Source organism: Fundulus heteroclitus, chromosome 8 (genome assembly GCF_011125445.2).
Source record: "Fundulus heteroclitus isolate FHET01 chromosome 8, MU-UCD_Fhet_4.1, whole genome shotgun sequence".
Classification (NCBI taxonomy): Eukaryota; Metazoa; Chordata; class Actinopteri; order Cyprinodontiformes; family Fundulidae; genus Fundulus; species Fundulus heteroclitus.
This window is the reverse complement of record NC_046368.1, coordinates 35,085,057-35,103,178: the sequence shown is the minus strand read 5'-3', so window position 1 is coordinate 35,103,178 and position 18,122 is coordinate 35,085,057. Positions and strand designations below refer to the sequence as shown.

At 41.4% G+C, this 18,122-nt stretch overlaps 1 protein-coding gene across 1 annotated transcript in view; it reads left to right on the top strand.

The window, feature by feature from the left end:
- Positions 1-17,104, top strand: part of mfhas1 (malignant fibrous histiocytoma amplified sequence 1) — a 35,433-nt gene extending 18,329 nt beyond the window's left edge. The window contains exons 2-3 of the mRNA XM_036140665.1: positions 13,980-14,274; positions 16,961-17,104. Coding sequence (XP_035996558.1) covers positions 13,980-14,104 — 125 coding nt within the window. The 3' untranslated portion in view covers positions 14,105-14,274; positions 16,961-17,104. The remainder of the gene's footprint in view (positions 1-13,979; positions 14,275-16,960) is intronic.
- Positions 17,105-18,122: the final 1,018 nt, after the last annotated feature.

Sequence of the window (18,122 nt, the reverse complement as noted above, 5' to 3'; positions counted from 1 at the left end):
GACATTACATGTGTTGGGAATTGGCATAATATACATACAATTTAATTGAATAAAGAATGTGTAAGCCTTGGTAAATTGAACTAAAATACAAAAAGTTTTTCCAAATATTCTAATCAAGAGGAGTTTTTTATTAAACTCCTCTTGATTAGAATATTTTGAATTCACGCATTCTAAATATTATTTTCTTTATAAAATAATAATTAATATGTGACCAAAAGTGAAAAAAATGACTGCATACCTATTTAAAAAAAATTCAACAACAGTCAATGATCAGTTTGTAGAATTTCTGTCTGTGGCTCATTTTGATGTTTATTATCACTGGTAGAACTTCTTCCTGCCCTTGACCCTTTTTTAAAATGTTACTTTTAATGTGTTAAAGACTGAGATAAAGGACATAAAGTTGGTATTCGTGTCATTGCTGACCCTTTTAGAAATCAGCAGTCACAGGACTGCATAACCGGAAAGTTAACATCCTGGCTGTGAACCAATCAGGACATACAGCAGCTACCCTTTTTTAAGTTTGAATTAATTTTGATAAAAAACTCCCCTTGATTAGAATATTTGGAAAAACTTTTTGTATTTTAGTTCAAATACAGTAGTGTAATTGTTCAAAGAATGTCATAGAAAACTGATGAGCTGGAAAAATATGACCTAATTAGAATATAATGATATCTATTTGACTACATTCAAATTTTCTGCACACCTAGAAACTCCCATTACACAACTAAACATGTCTAATGGCTGAAAAGGTAAGCTTGTATATGTCCCCTTTAACAGTTAGAAACCTTCAGAAGAAGGAGAACCAGGCTTGGCTTCTGTGGCCGTCTGGCATTGGTGACTGGGGGCTCAGAGAGGAAGGAGCTGGAGTAAAAACACAGAGGCACTCAGTTATGTTCGTACAGTAATGATGTCGCCCAAAGAAAGTCACTTGGCATCTTTTGTCCTCAGCATGAAGGCTGCAGTGGGATCAAGAAACTTTACTGCTTTCTGTAGTTACTGCTGCAAAGCCCAGTTTAGATTTAAGATGGGGTCTTTGTGGCTACTTGTTTTGACAGCTAAACAGCAGAGAGGCTGAAGCCAAGATCGAGGCTGATGTCTGCTCACCACAAGCAACCACCAATTTGTCAGAACACGGCCCAGTAAACCAGAATTCCTCCCAATGTTAACGGATAGATTCTCATCGGCTCTTTCAGATGGCTGACAGCAAAGACTGTTTAACCTCCATGGTTATTCTGTTATTATTCTGTTAGTAGAACCTCTACTGATGTGGAACCACTTCAAGGCCATCAGCCAGGAAACTAAACATATTATGGGCTCTGGTTTCGCTTTACACTGCAGATACTGAATAGCACATTGTAAATATGATAAGTGTGAACAAAAGAGAAGCTTAGTAAATTCTGAAGCCTTTCAGTCATTTATAGTGAGAGAAATAATCACAACATTATGTATAATATCTTAGAGCTACTGTAACACATACAAAATAGATGTTAAAAAAGCAAAGATCCCAGTCTGCCTCCTCAATTTTCTCTGTCACCATCTGTGAGCACAGACGTTGTGTATTTGGAGTGATGCCTAACTGTGGTGTTACCTGTCTGCATATACCTGCAGCTCGACTTAGCTCGAGCTGTAACAGCCACCATAACTTTTCTCTGCTCCAACGATTCCTCTCCAGACAGAAGTGTTGATACAATAACATGGCTGTGGGGGAGAGGAATGTCGACAGGAAGGTTTCATTATGAAGAAGACCTTAAATCAACACCCTATGAACTCTCAGTAGAAAAGCAGCAAATAACTGCTGGCCATCTACAAAATCTGATCTTAAAAATTTAATTGATCTTTTGAATTTATAACACTGGCATATAATTTAGTCTGACAGCTATGTCAGGAAGTGCTTATGACCTTAAGTTCCCGCTGTGGTGGTATTTACCAGAAGCTCTGTCATTTCCCCAAAAAATGTGGCTATGTATATATATATATATATATATATATATATATATATATATATATATATATATATATATATATATATATATATATATATATATATATGAGAGAGAGAGAGACTCGCACGTTTGAAGCAGACTTCCTCTGTAACCAGGCTAGCCTGTAAGGATGGAGCATTTTTCATCCTAAGTTAGTACTTTTTTTTTTTTTTACCATTGATATGTGGGAATAACAGATTACATTTGTTAGAGTTAACCCAAGTCTTGGGCTGCAGTAGTTAGGGTTAATTTTGCCTTGAAGCACAAAGGCCATGGCTTCAAATTGTCGTTGGGAACCTTTCTGTATGGAAGTTGGATCTTTTCCTTGAGCATGTGTTGGTTTTCTCCAGGTAATTCCACTTTCTACCACACTCCAAAAATAGTAGATGTTAGCTCAAGTCTTGTCACTAAATTGCTCCTTGCAGAAGTGTGTGTGTGTGTGTGTGTGTGTGTGTGTGTGTGTGTGTGTGTGTGTGTGTGTGTATCCACAATAAAATAAAAAATAAGGTAGTTTGGAGATAGAGGAGTTCATTACTGCAACTGAGGAGGCTCACTGCTGCATGCTGATGAACAATCTGTTGAATCAATGAAAATAAGTTCCCTCAGCTTGGAATTTTGTTAGATTTCATGTTGTTCTTATCATTAGGGTATTAATGCTATAAACACTGCAGAGCATGGAGAGCAGAAGACAAGTTTGTTAGTCTGCAAACTGCATCTGCAGTCATACTTTCTGTGCCAAACATTCCTGAAGACAGTCTCTGTGTCTGCAGCTGCTGATCTCATAAGATTTTGGGTCTGCCAGCGTTAAACTGACAGTCTGGGTCGGTTCTCGGATTCCCATCCTCCCTCCTCATTCTGCTCCATTTCACACATCCTGTTTTTATCCAGTGCATTTGGAAGAGCTTGCAGTGCTCCTTAGAGCTGCTGGAGTTTCTGTTAAAGGCCAACTCTGTCGCCGCAGAGCGTTCAGACACACAACCTGCCAAAGATAGCTTTATTTTCAGCATGGTTCATTCTTTCCATCTAAAGTTATTTCAAGTTGATAAGGGGACAGCTGAGTGTATTGCATCTGTCTTGCATCCTTTACAGAAGTCCGTTTCTTTAGTTACACACGTTCAAAACAGATGTTTACCAAGAAGTTTACCAGCTAATTATTTTTGGATTTGGAGTCTTTTTAAAGTTTGGTACATCAGTTATTAAGACAGAGGTGAGAAATTGAGTTTCCTTTCTCAGCCTTCAGCATTTTTGTGTGTGTGTGTGTGTGTGTGTGTGTGTGTGTGTGTGTGTGTGTGTGTGTGTGTGTGTGTGTGTGTGTGTGTGTGTGTGTGTGTGTGTGTGTGAAAGAAGCCTTTTAACGCCATGCTGTGTTAATCCTCCGTCTGTGCCGGTGGCCTCCGCCCGCCTCCTAGCAGCTGCTGTGAGCCCATTCATCCTCTGTACACAGCGACCTCATTATGAGTCACAATCATCCCTGTCGGCTTGCAGACGTGTGCTGCCTTGCAACCTGAACTGACAGCTATTTACAGTGGATCTGGGAAGTGTCGGGGCTCTTGTTTCTGTTGTAAAGGTCACGTCTGTGGGAGGTATTGAAACCTGAGGGTTGAGAAGGAGAGTTTCTGGTGGATGAGCTCCATGTTGGGTCTAAATCCTAAATCTCAGTATCTGTTATTGGGGCTTAGCTTAAGTATCTAAAATCACAATTATAATAGTGAATAGTCATATGCACCGATCGTCGATTGCACAGTAACCCCTGCCCAACATTAAGCAAGTTTCTGTGTTCACCCCAAACAGTCCTTACCTGACTCCGCCAGATAGATTTGCTTCGCATATCCATCTGGAAACCTTCCGTTGAAGTAATTTTGGGAAGAGGCGAAAATACTGGTTAGCTGATTGGCCTATGTTGGTGATAGACGGGCCAAATAAACCAATCAGATTCGTCGTCGCTCTGTTAAAACACAACCACAAGCCAAGCTACTCTTGCTGCTGCAGGTAAAGGCTCGTTAGCTCAGCAAAGAAATACTCTGTAATTCCGATAAAACTTGCTCGATAGCCGCGCTAACGCTAGTTTCATCGGCTGAAGCCGCCATGTTCTTTAGACTGAACTGTCGCGCTTCCCGTTGCGTCACATCTCAACCCGCCTCAAAGCCAACGCTGATTGGACGTTCGTTTGGTGAACGGCTCCAAATTTTCTTTAACGGAGAGTAGCCAGACTGATCTGCGAGTGAAACCTTGAAAGCTCGCGAGATCAGGATGGTCTCACGAGGCTAAAACAGTCCATGCCCTTCAAGAAATTAATTGGCTGAATGGAAGCATTGCCAGCAGAGAATGCTGTCTCTATGATGGTTTATACTTAGTCAGCCATATTGAGGTTGATGGTGCATGTCACAGTAACATCTAATTTTGACATCAAAACAACAAAGCCATGCTCCGCCTGCACTGGCTTAAATTCATTGAGGTGCCATTTCCCCCTTTATCAGAAGATGCCCACCAGCTTCTGTTTCATTACGATGTAAGAGAAAATGTGTTCCTTTACACTAAACTACCTTGTTCTATTGTTTTAGTTTAATACACACCTCCCAGTTTCAGCACACTGGTCAACAGGAGTACTCTCGCTGAAGCAGAGAAGATGGAGGAAACAGAAAAAGCTAATTGCTTGATCCACCACCTAAACTGTGAAGGAAACGAGCACATAAACTTCTATAACATTCATACAATTAATAATAAGATAATAATAATAAGATAAATCTTATCATCTACAAAGAGGGAAATGAATTAGTTGCAGCACCCTGACGGGTTAAAGGTGTGGCTCTAGTAATGTAATTTTGTTGAGTATAAATAAATAGTTGGAAAATATTGAATAATCATGAACAAAAAGTGGAAAAAATATATGTAGAATAGTACAGAAGGATTTTTTTATTTTTTACAGAAAATGCTCTCAATAATAAACATACTAGAAGAAATGGATAAACTCGTAGAAAAATACATACATAAATACGAATCACCAAGATGTGTAGAGAAAAATATGCTTTGATGCAGCAATCTGCTTCAATGTGATCCAGGGACCAATTTACCTTTCAACAATCCTCTGTTCTCCTCCCAGAGCTGTGTGGACAGCATTTTATGTTGCTTGTTTTGCCCAATCCAACTGCTTTATTCAAGCAGGCAATCCCATTAAAATGCTGGCAAATGAGTGCACATTAATATTAAATAGATAAAGTAGTAAAATTATCAGTATGATGAGTAAGTATAATAAGCAATCCAAAATAATGATGAGGATGTAAATAAGGTGTGTTCAAACATTTTGATGCTGTGTGACAATTATTTAACTTTGTCACACATTGCTTAACCCCGTTTAATCGATTAAAGTCTCTCCTTTGATAACTAGGCGCTCATTTGTGTGTTTTTTGTTTGTTTCTTGTATCAACCAATCACAGCTCTTAAAGAACAGCATCACACCTAGCAACGGGGTCAACCACGTTTCTGTTGTCTCCTCACTTAGTCGCTTTCAGCAGCGATCTGAATCACTCTGACGCTAAGACTCCTCGGTAGGAATTTTTAGGCTAAGATAGAAGTACTCTGAAAGACTCTAAAAATCTAAAATCATCAGTTTTATTTTTTGCACAAGCACTAATAGCTGCTATTCCTCATTTAAGGTCTGAGAGACATTCTGGGCTAGGAATGAGGTTTGTCTCCATGGAAACAAATAACTAAGACTAAATTAGCACTAGCACCAGTTAAGAACTGGGATGAGTTTAGTAGAAAAGGCCCCTGACTGTGTGTGTAAGAATCCCAGCATGTATACTTCAGATTGAGAAAAAACACATTGTTTATTGTTCTCTGCTACAATGGGAGTCTGTGACAAAAATCCTGAAAGTCCAGCCATTCTTTGTCTCAACACAGATTCACAATTAAGAGGAAGTGTAAAAGGAAGTCTGAGCTGTTGGGCTGCGGTTTGAAACAAACCCTCAAAACTAGCCATGACATCCCAGTCGGAGTTTCCTGAAGACAGGAAAACTTTTGCTGCCTAAGCAGAATTGTCTATTTCCTTTTATGGCTGCGATTTGAAATCTGCTAAGAAAAGGCAAACAGGAAGGAGGTGGTGGAAGCAACCGGACTGGAGCAAGAGCCACTGTCATTCCTTTACCTGTGCTGTTTGGGCAAGAGGGATGTGTGTGTTTTGGCGAGGGGGGTGTGGAGATTGCATTCCTTTCTCTTCGAATCAGGTCTGTAAGAGTTCCAGTGGTACTATTCAGTCAGACAGAGGAATATATCGAGTGAGGATTTTCTCAAAAAGATTTGAATAAATATAAAAGGATATATATACATATACATACATTTATAAATATCCAAGTACAAAATACAAATATAACAATGTGACATACAAATAAATAAACAAAATATAAATATAAAAATGTGACATACAAATAAATAAACAAATTTATATAAATAAACGTGTCTTTGTAAATATATTTTCGAGATTTGAAAATAAATATTCTTGACTTTGTATGTGGAATCTGCATTTGTCAATCTCCTTTTTGCATTTGTGAATCTCCTTTTTCCTTTTATGTCGATGACGTAATTTTGAGACATTCCTACTGCACACAAGATCCACAAATATATACCACTAGATTTGAATGCGAAGACACCCTCCACTGAACAACCAGCAGATGGCAGTGTTGTGCAGCCACAGCTAGTCTGGCAGAGCGGTCTCGTGTGCTCGTGACACGTCATCAGCCTCAGCCCGCTTGCCCAGAATGCACCGCGGCCGCAGCTTGATTCGAGAAAGCGCAAACAGAGCTCACAGCGGTAAGTTAAAAATTCCCTTTTCTGCTCAAACGCTGTACAATCATCCAAGAAAACCCATCTCTGGACTAAATGATTACAGACCTGTTGCCCTGACATCTTTAGCGATGAAGTGCTTTGAAAGTCTGGTGTTGGCCCATCTGAAACACATCACCAGACCCTTGCTGGACCCCTTGCAGTTTGCCTACAGGACTAACAGGTCAGTGGATGATACAGTCAACTTGGGACTACACCACATCCACCAACACCTCGACACTCCAAGGACAAACACAAGGATCCTCTTTATTGACTTTGGCTCGACATTTAAAAGAGTCACCCTGGACATCCTCAGCACCAGACTCACCCAGCTCACTCTGCCAACCTCAACCTGTCAGTGGATCACAAACTTCAGTCAGCAGGTTGGTATACAAGGGGTCTGTCTCATTCCGCCTACTTCTACACTTTGAACACTTAGTTTTAAGTATATAGTGTAGATAACACAAAAAGTCAGTGCACTGAAGGTGCCCGGACTACAAAATGCAGTGTGTAACGATGGACCCTACTCGCACTAAACGGACGCCATCTTGACTACAAAGCGGAAAGGGAGGGACTAGGGACGTCGGGAAGATGTTCCCATTTTGAAAATAATGGGCGGACAATTCAGCCTGGTGTAGCCTACTGCTGCACTGCAATTTGTGCATGATAGGTGTTTGTAAAATACACAAACATACCTCATGTTCAGCCAATAGTAGGAGGATCCTGCGTTGACGTCGGAGGCCATGTATTTTCCACATGCTGTGAGTGTTAACAATTGGTTAAAGAATGTGTGTGTTTGTAAACAAACGCTGGCATATATTTTTGGCGGGCTGAAAATTTGCGTTCATGTGTGTGGCGTTCGTCACGTCATCCCATCATTTCCAGTAAGCGTTTTACCGTAGTATTGTTCCGAAAGTGTTCGTTTTGGAACAATACTAACGATCGAAAGTGGGCACCACGGCAGTAAGTGGTCAGTGCACATTAGCAGTGCACTGACGGAAGTATTCGGAATGAGACAGACCCAAGGTCTTCTTCTACATCAATGACTGCACCTCAGGAGACCCATCTATCAAATTCCTGAAGTTTGCTGATGACATAAAAGTCAGAGATTTGAATCTGACTAAATTTGTTGCGCCGGTCGAAGCTTTAAAAGGTATACTATGCAACCGGGGTTGATTTTCCAGCGAGGCTCCCCCAGAGGGCGAAAGTAAAAGTGCACTGTCATAAAGATACTCAGCTGTTCTGGTTTCTCCGTAAAGCCAGGCGTGGTTGTTTTGAGCTTAGCAGACAGGCGAACGCAACGAAAAGTCGAAAAAACGGCAGTACAAACAATGACTAACACAGTGAAAGTATGAACATCAGGGTTTCCCGCAGCACTATCTTGGCGAGGTGGCCGCCTCGCCAAACTCACGCTACCGCCTCGCCAACATAAAAAAAATAAATAAAATAATAATAATAATAATAAAAAAACTCGATATGCTGGCATGTTTATTTGACGTTAACACGCGGTTCTTTGTTGTTGCTTTCGCGCGTGCATATAGTGAATGGCAGGGAGATGCACAAGACTTCTGAGCCTGTGGGTGCGGGCCGAGGGCTCTTGCAATAGGGGGTTTTCAGCTGACGTCACGCTCACGTGACTACTCAGCGCGTCCGCCATATTGGGTGGCAGTCGTTTCGCACCATTGACCTGCATTGTATGACGCCTTAGGCAGTATTGGAAGTGAACAATGGGGAAAACGTGTTTAATGGTTGGTTGCACGGCCCGTGGAGGTGGAGATCAACGCTTTCTATCGCCTACCAGCCGTAATAGTGAATCAGTGTGAAAAAAAAAAAACAGCTGTCTGAACAACGCTGTCACCTATGGCTGACACGGATATCCAGGTCCGATTTGGACGGTGTTAAGCTGGAATACGCCAGAGTCTGCGGTGCTCACTTTGTCACAGGTAATTAACTGTTAAGTATTTAAAACATATAAGAAGAATATATTAATAATAGGGCTTGGGCGTTATGACTTATTACTTTCCGCGGCTGTCGTGTTGACTGCCTCCGCCGCCTCTACTGCCTATTACTACCGTGTACTGTACTCCCTCTCTCAGCCGTGTTTTAATTTGATTAATTTCACCTTAACTTGATTTCAACCATGGTAAACCGTTGCTGTATTGTGGGCTGTAACAGCGCAACACATGATCGCCATGGGAAAAACATAGAAACGGATTAATTTTCCACCGCTTTCCTGCCTGGAGGCGCAACCACGGAGAACAACTGTTAGTGATAACAAAGAGTCGTCGGCTCGCTTGGATCGCGGTTGTAAGTCGACCGATCATAACTTTCCACAGTATCCCGATGTCAATGAGAGTGTGTTCTAAACGTTTGAAACACATAGCAGCTAGTTAAAAGTACATTACATGCGCGAGTGGTTGTTAGCGCTAACGGTTAGCATGTGCTAACCCGTCTGTACGCAGCTTACCTTTGAACGAGTTACAGAGATAACAAAGAGATCGTCGGCTCGCTTGGATCGCGGCTGCAAGTCGACCGAACATAACTTTCCACAGTATCCCGATGTCAATGAGAGTGTGTTCTAAACGTTTGAAACACATAGCAGCTAGTTAAAAGTACATTACATGCGCGAGTGGTTGTTAGCGCTAACGGTTAGCATGTGCTAACCCGTCTGTACGCAGCTTACCTTTGAACGAGTTGCTGTGCTCCCACTGTTTGCTGGCTTTATGATCTGCAGCTCCTACCGGCGCCAATACGGTAAATACAACTTAATTTTGCACTGGTCATTGTTCTGCTTAAATAATTAAAGCCGCGAGCGGCGTCGATCGGCCCAGAGCCCGTCCGCCCTGCGGCGGGCGGTGCGCGCCGCCGGCCGCCAGCCACCGCAGAAGCATGCGACACATTTGCGTCGGATTGTTTACATTTTTACCATCTTATTAAAACTCACCCGTCCACGTATGATGGCGATTTCCTTGATGTACATAACCAGATGTGAACTGGTTGTGAGCCTCTAGACCCTTGTAAGCTCTCATTTCCTCAAGAGTGTGCAGAGGGTTTTCACCGAACACCAGGTAATGCATCTGGATTACGGCTAAACAAGGCACCGTGGAGGGCATACGGATCCATATGGTCGATCACGGAGCATTTCCTCAGATATACGTCCTTATCTGGTCGCTCTAGCGTGCTGGCGTACTTATCCATTCGCGATACGATAATACGTGTAAGACAACTAGAGATAAGGAAGTGTGCCACCCAATATGGCGGACCGGAAGTTGGCCAGTGACGTCAGTGAAAACACCCTATTGGTGTGCGCAGATTTCAGGAAGGATGGTGACACCGTCAGGACCAGAAGCCTTCCTGATCTTCTGCCTCTGACAGAGCAGGCACACATCTTCTTCATAGATCGTGGGTGTGTTAGGGGGGGTTGGAGAGCGGGGGTGGGAGCATGGTATGTGGCTGTTTGAGGATCGTTTTGGACATCAGAGAGGTGTGAATTTGGGTTTTTCAAACCCACACTAGAAACCATTCAGGTTGCCAGCTAGTTGTTTGATACGTGACCTGCCTGGATGTACAGGACTCTGCACCCACTTCTGAAGGTCTCTTCTTTGATCTGACGAAGCTGCCTGAGTTTCGCTATGAACCAGTGGTTTTGGTTGTTGTATGTGTGAAAGGTTTTAGTCTGCACACACATGACCTCACAAAAACTGATGTAAGATCTAACAACGTCAGTTCGTCCAGGTCAGCGGCTGCAGCCTCAAAAACACTCCAACCTGTACAGCCCAATTAGGTCTGTAACTCCAGCTTTGACTTATTGGTCTGTCTTTCTACAGTCTTAACAACAGACTGTGGATTTCAGGTCTAGTTTCTCCATGTATGTGGGGATTAAATCTAAACACCGATTCTGGTCATAGATTATCTGTGACCCTGAATTTAGTCTGAACATCTGGGGCAGGAAGGGTGAGCATGTGATTCTTTGGATGCATATACTGTGTGTTTGCTTCCTTCTTCATTTTGTTAGTTTAGCACAAAGCAAACAGTAGCACCCAGTTCAACCTAAACCCATTTTCAGTTTGCAGAGCTGCATATTCCATTAGCATGAATAAGAGCTTATTGATTTCCTTTGTAAGCTCAGTGGCTGATAACAGCTGATGTCAGAGAACTGAGTGGAAGGCCCCACCGTCTGCAGCATAATGTTCTTTTACCTTGAACTTGTTTCCGTTTTATCTGGAAGGCTCCCTGATAAGATGAGGTCAGGTTAATGGTGACCTTTGAAGAATAATAGCCGGTCATCCTTTAACAACCAATGAATAGCCACATTTATTGATATTCAAAAAGACGGAAAACCATGAAATGTTATTTAAATCACTGGCATACCATTTAATATTCAAATAGAACAGCAATTATATGAAAGCTTGTAAAGCATTCATGTTCCCTGTTAGATCTGAATAAACTGTGCCTGCTCCTGGGATGGAATCCTTATTATAAGATAAATCAGATTGTCTGGAATTATTCAGACAATCCTGGGGTTTCAGCATCGATTATCTCAACATCTGGCAGGTCACCAGACGCTGCAACATGTATTAGATACTGCTGGAATGTCTAAACATTATCCTCTAGGCTTCCTTAGCTACCCAGACACAGTTTCCTACCATTCCCCTGTATGTTGGAGTACCAAACAAACATGTTCCATGGCTCTAAATGTGAGGAATCACATGAGAGGAAATTCATTGCTTTTGATGTGACCCCATGGGCTAGTTTGTATTATGTTGAGATTATGAGTGTGGAATTCACACTGTTCTGCAATGTCAGGACTGTGTCATTTTATTTATTTCATGTTTAAGGATCAAATGATCATCTAGGGAAGAAAGGCCAATGTTCTATGGGTGTCACAAAACGGTAAAAATAATTATTAACTGAATTGATCACAAAAGTAGGCTGGGCTGACTTCCACTGGGCCCCCAAAGAGAATTTGACATAATGGCATGACTGAATTATCCTAAGAGCAGACAGGGTGTCTGCATAACTTAGAATGAGATTAAAAAAATGTATTACCAGGTTTGCAACATTAGAATAACACTTGCATAAATTCTATAGCAGTGGTGAGTGTGTCTGGTACATATGGCTTCTCAACACTGTCATGCATTATGGCACTCAATTTTCAACAAGTCAAATTTATGGCTTAGCTGGTGATCTAACTGCATATGCTGCAGTATCAGAGGCACAGGAAGGTAATCCCTACACTATTAAAATGCAAAGAAGATCCATGATGGTGTGATGGAGGTATTAGCTGCCTTGTCCTTGACATGCTGTGTTTGGGCAGGACATTGTTTAACAGATAAAACCAGATCATCCGATCATTGTTGAGCTGCAGCTGCCCTGAAAAACAGGATGGAGCAATGATGCAGGAGCCAGAAGATGATGTGAAACATCTTCATGTGACTGAAACAAACAGTGAGCACATGATGGTCTCAGTTATCTACTGTGGAACAGCAGAAATGGTGTTAATGGTCACTCCCTCATATTGAGTGATGCAGCAGTTGTGTTTTTGCAGAGGAGCTTCCTGCTTGTCCGTAGACTGCAGTCTGAACTCACATTATGGTGCTGTGATACCACAGCTGGCCTTCGTTCTTTTTTTAGACTTATCTTTTCCCTTAGATAAGTCTAAGGGAAAGATGTCAGAGTTCAATCAGATCAAACTCTGTTCCTCTCAAAACTCTCTGTGTAATGAATAGAATAGCCAACTCGTATTAAGTTCATTGTTCAGGACTATAGTAATGACAAGAACATCATAACACTGTTAGCTTGTGTTAAGGAGAGCATGGTTCTGATTATTTTTATTATTACATTTAAACTTGCAAATGTTTTCTTCTTATAAAGAAGACAGAGGGAACATTTCTATCAAAACTCTAACAGCGCCAATATTTACACTTTAGTGGTGGTTCTTTCATGAATGGCACAGATTTCTGTAGTTAGTGTAAAATATTTCAGTCCAGGTTTGACTAGTCTAAAATGTATTCTTTTCACACTTGTCTTGATCTAAATTGCTACTATAGCTATAAAAAATATATTTTTAGTGTTTTTCCACAAAAGGTTTTCAGAATCTGTCTCTTGAGATAAAGCAGTTTTCATCATAGTTCTGACTTCAACAGTAACTTAGTCACTACTTTACACTTCTCTACATATTGTATGTCATTAGGTAATTGGTGCCTGTGCCATAATTTCATGCTGTCTTGAGATGTTAATCCATCAAAATGATTGATTATGATTTGAACTTGTTTCAAGCACTCTGATTGAAAAAGTGCCGTCATTTTTTTTAATCCAGATGGAAAAAGCTGTAAGGATATTCTTTTGTGCCACATGAATCAGCTTTAAACCTGATTATCAGACAGAGCGAGGGAAAGTAGTGGAAACGGGCACATTATGATCTCTGTTGATCCCTCAGGCTGCAGCTTGTTTTTGTTCCTGCCCATAGGAGAAACGTGTGTGTGTGTGTGTGTGTGTGTGTGTGTGTGTGTGTGTGTGTGTGTCAGTGCGTGCTGGGATAAAGACTTTCCCTTATTTTAAACTCTCGAAGCAGAAAATTACTAAGGGATTCATAAAAATAGACAGTTATTAATAATTACTGGCACTGCACGCAGGAAAATGGGGAAAATAACTTAAATATACAGAGATGTCAATGGGACATTCTGTTGTCAAATGATTGTATTGTAGTATTACTGTAATTATATCATTAGTGCTGTTCTCTTTTTGTGCTGTGGCCCTGTTCTTTAACCGTCAGCTCTGTCTTCCTCTCACCTGGTGAATGACGGTTTAGGATAAAGCTGTTCTAGCTGCCTGTTTTGCGCTCCTGATAGACAAAATAACATCTGACTGTGAATAGTGTCTTCATCAGATACAAACAATCATGCAAGACTTCCTTTTCAGATGTTAGGATGAGGATTGGACACACCTCACCTGATCTCATCAGTCACAGAGATTTGTTGCTGCCATCTGGTGGAGCAATTCCTGCACTGCCTGCCAGTGTGACCTTATAAAATGAACGCCATCACACATTTGACATTCTGCCAAGAACCTGAGCCGTAAAGCAGTTTTCCGTTTGTAACTGGAATTTAGATTTACTGTGCAAATGTTCCTGTGGACTGGGTGTACTGGTGTTTGACCTGTGCTGTTGTCTGTTTTTAGGTGAGCTGCTGAGCCAACCGCGGCCCGACGGACTGACTGAGATCATCTGTCCAAAGAACGGCTTGGAGCGGGTCGACGTGTCCCTGGTTTACCCCCCAACTCCCACAGCTACGAGCCCCAAGTGACTCCACCTCCTCCCTTGACTCCAAACCTCAGACCCGGACTCTGCCTACCAAATACATACCTGACCCAATTAATCATCCCCCCTTCTGCTGCTCACCTGCACCATCTCCCCTCCCACCACCATTATCAGCACAGCTGCTTCTGCAAACACAGAGGAACTCAGCACATTCAGGTAGCATACACATTATTTTTAGAAGGAAAATGATGTTCTGTTGTTCTATCATCTCCATAAATCTGACTTTCAAAACTGACAGTGCAAATGGTTAGTTTTATGGCACATGCTGTTGAGCACAGTCCACTTTTTTCTAGATATCAGCCATCTTCCCCAAACTGTCACATGAGAGGAAATACTCAAGGGATGCTCAATAACAATGCTGGAAACCTGTGGTTTAAGTCCTCAGAGAAGCCAGTTTTATATGGACATTAACTGCCAACCAAGACAAAGGGTTGTGCACTGTTTTTCAGTTAAATACATTTAAGTTATTCAGTATTACACATAGAACAAAATAGTTCAAGCTTTTATTTCTGGTAATTTTTATGATTATGGCTCACGGGGAAAGAAAACCCAAACCTCAGCATCTCAGATAATTATAGTATCACATTAGACTAATCAGAAAAGGATGTCAGGCTTCTTAGAAGTAGGTACATTTCTATGCTCTCAATACGTGGTTGGCCTCCTGCTTGAATTACTGCGTCAAATGCACCGTGGCATTAAGGCCATCAGCCTGTGGTTCTGCATATAGTCCGTGGGCCAGAATCTGTAGGACGCTTCCTTAAGAAGTTTCGTATGAACTGTCAGGGGGCAACTTTCTTCCACCGGGAAAAGTTGCTACACATAGCAGTGAACTCAAAACACCAATGTTCCCACGTTTTCTAAACTGTGGCGCTCCGGTCGAAGAGGTCACGTGATTCGATTTTTTTCTGCTCAGCCAATCAGATCGCTGTATTGTCAGCTGTGCGCGTTCACCAGTTCATCATGGCTGCGCTCGTAAGATGTTTGTATGCATTTGTTTCCAGACGAAGAAAGCCCAATAATAGCATTTTCTGGTGCTATTTTTTTATCGGCTATAACTTCTTAATGTGCAAGTGAAAATGTGGGAACATTGGTGTTTTGAGTTCACTGCTATGTGTAGCAACTTTTCCCGGTGGAAGAAAGTTGCCCCCTGACAGTTCATACGAAAAGTCACCCTACAGATTCTGGCCCACGGCCTAATAGGTGTTCTGGAAGCCCAGATTGCTTTGATAGCTGCCTCCAGGTCATCTGCCTTGTTGGGTCTGGTGTCTCTCATCTTCCTCTTGACAACAGCCCAGAGATTTTCTATGGGGTTCAGGGGTCCGTTCTTCGTACGTCGCTAACTCAGTTAGCAGGATTTCATTGTTGACGATTTGGCATGATCTTGGATCGTTTGGTTCTTCGAAAGACATCCTGTACTTGTTGTCATAGCAACATGTGTACCAGCTTAAGCCTGCTCCAGAGCAGGCTTATTTCATGTAAACAAGATTAGATCACGGCTGTATAAGCGGAGGAGATAGGGAAGTCTGCCGTAGCCATGTCCATTTTTACGACAGCAACCTGTTGCGGAAGGTGCAAGAATAATTTGCAGATTTTTTCGAATTATTTGCGTATTGCGCAATAGACAGGATTCTTTAGCGCAGCGCGACAGTGTAATTGTAGAGAGATTTTTCTTGGTGGCTGTTAGAAACAGACAAACACATCGTTTAACAGTGGCTTTTAAAGAGGAAAACGTGATGTTGGAGCCATAAATCTAAAATATTTAAGTTATTTGTATGATAGTTTGCTTTTTATTTTTATCATATTCAGTAAGAAGAGTTGTTCGGGCCATTTTATTGTGAAGTTTAGTTTTACTTTGAAAGGCTTGCTTCCTGTCGAGCCGTATATTGTATTGTTAGAAAAAACTATGGATGGATTATCTAGACACGGAGCAATACAGTTTTACCGTGTAAACTGTGGATGACTTGGAAAAGGAAGATTTTCATTTTTTGTGGATAAAGATTTTTTTTGTTAAAATTTCCAGTGTGCACGTGTCCTTTACTTCCCGTCTCTAAGGAATGACACTGAAATTTGGATCTCTTGACATAACAAGTGGCTTTTTAAAATAAAGTATAATAATTAAAGGCTACCATTTTGTAGAATATTCTTGTATTTCACTTTTACTTGTCCCCATGTTCTAGTGGGTCCCATGGAGGCTCTGATATAAAAGAACAAATAATATCAAATTATTAAAATGCAAAAATTCATGCTGTAGAATGTGATAGAAACATCTACCATGGACAGTATTTACGCATTAATTTGTCTGCTGCTTTTTGCCGGCCCTCTCTCCTGGCTTTAACAGATTTTGAGTGTTTTAATTAATGACTCAAATTTGGCATAACCTTCCATTAAAAGCTCTTGTTCTGCTTGGGAGAAAAACTGTGGGCGTTCTTTGCTGAACAGCCAATAGCAGCGTTGCTGATCATTGTTTCTACTATCGATACATTTCCCCTTTTAAACAAACGCATGAACGCGCAGTTGTCTCAGATAACTCAATCCAGTGATACTAATCGTAAACAACAGATGTGTTCGAAGAACCCACTTAGCCGGATCATGATTAGCCGGATGAAATCATCTTGGATGTGTCATTTGATCTCGGATGTTTTAAGCAACGTACGAAGAACGGACCCCTGGTCAGAGGATTTTGCTGACCAATCCAGAACAGGAACACCATGGTTACTGAAGCAATTTTTGGTAACTTTGGCAGTGTGGGCATGTGCCACGTCCTGCTGGAAAAATGGAATCCACATCTTTAAACTGCGCCTCTGCAGAGGGAAGCACGAACTGATCTAGAATTTCCTGCTAGATGGCTGCATTGACTGTGAACTTCAGAAAACCCAGCTGACCAGAACCAGTACATAACATGGAGCCCCTAACCATCACTGACTGTGGAAACTTCACTCTGGACTTCAAGCAAGGTGGATTCTGTTTCTCTCCACTCTTCCTCCTAACTCTGGGACCTTGATATCCAAATGAAATGCAGAATTTACTTTCATCTGAGAACAGGATTTTGGACCACTGAGCAACAGTCCAGGGGTCTCATTTATAAAGCCTGAGTATACACAAAATGGAGCCTGAAACATGCGTACATCACTTTTCACGCAAAAATTGCAATCTATTTTTAAAAACAGCTGAACAGGAAAATGTGTGGTCCTCATGGCAACTCTCACTCAGGCGTGCTTTTATTTTGGAGACTGGGACAATTGGCGAAGCAGATGGGAAAGTGGTGAATTTCAGCCAAACTGCATCATGATTCCTATCAGGCATTCAATTTCACTCCATATCAGACTTTAATCATAGATCAACTTTATCTGAGCATTCAAAACCACAGTGTTATTCATGCGTGTGCTGGTGACGCATAACTAAACCAAATGACCTTTCAAATAAACAAAAAAAAAAACATAAGCCATCTTAAAGGAGCTATAAGTAAGGTATTTCCTGTAAAATCAACCCAAATCATTCTCATTTGTCACCTGGGATGGAAGTAACATTCCCTATAAACAATCGATCCTCCCCATTAACAATGTCTGAGTCATGTTTTTCTGCTTTCAAACCTAGAGGGACGGTCCTGGGGTCCGTTCTTCGTACGTTGCTTAAAACATCCAAGATCAAATGAGACATCCAAGATCAAATGAGACATCCAAGATGATTTCATCCGGCTAATCCTGATCCGGCTAATTGGGTTCTTCGAACACACCTGTTGTTTATTATTAGTATGGCTGGATTGAGTTATCTGAGATAACTGCGCGTTCATGCGTTTGTTTAAAAGGGGAAATGTATCGATAGTAGAAACAATGATCAGCAACACTGCTATTGGCTGTTCAGCATGGACAAAGAACGCCCACAGTTTTTTTTCCAAGCAGAACAAGAGCTTGGAAGGTTATGCCGAATTTGAGTCATTAATTAAAACACCTCAAAATCTGTTAAAGCCAGGAGAGAGGGCTGGAAAAAAGCAGCAGACAAATTAA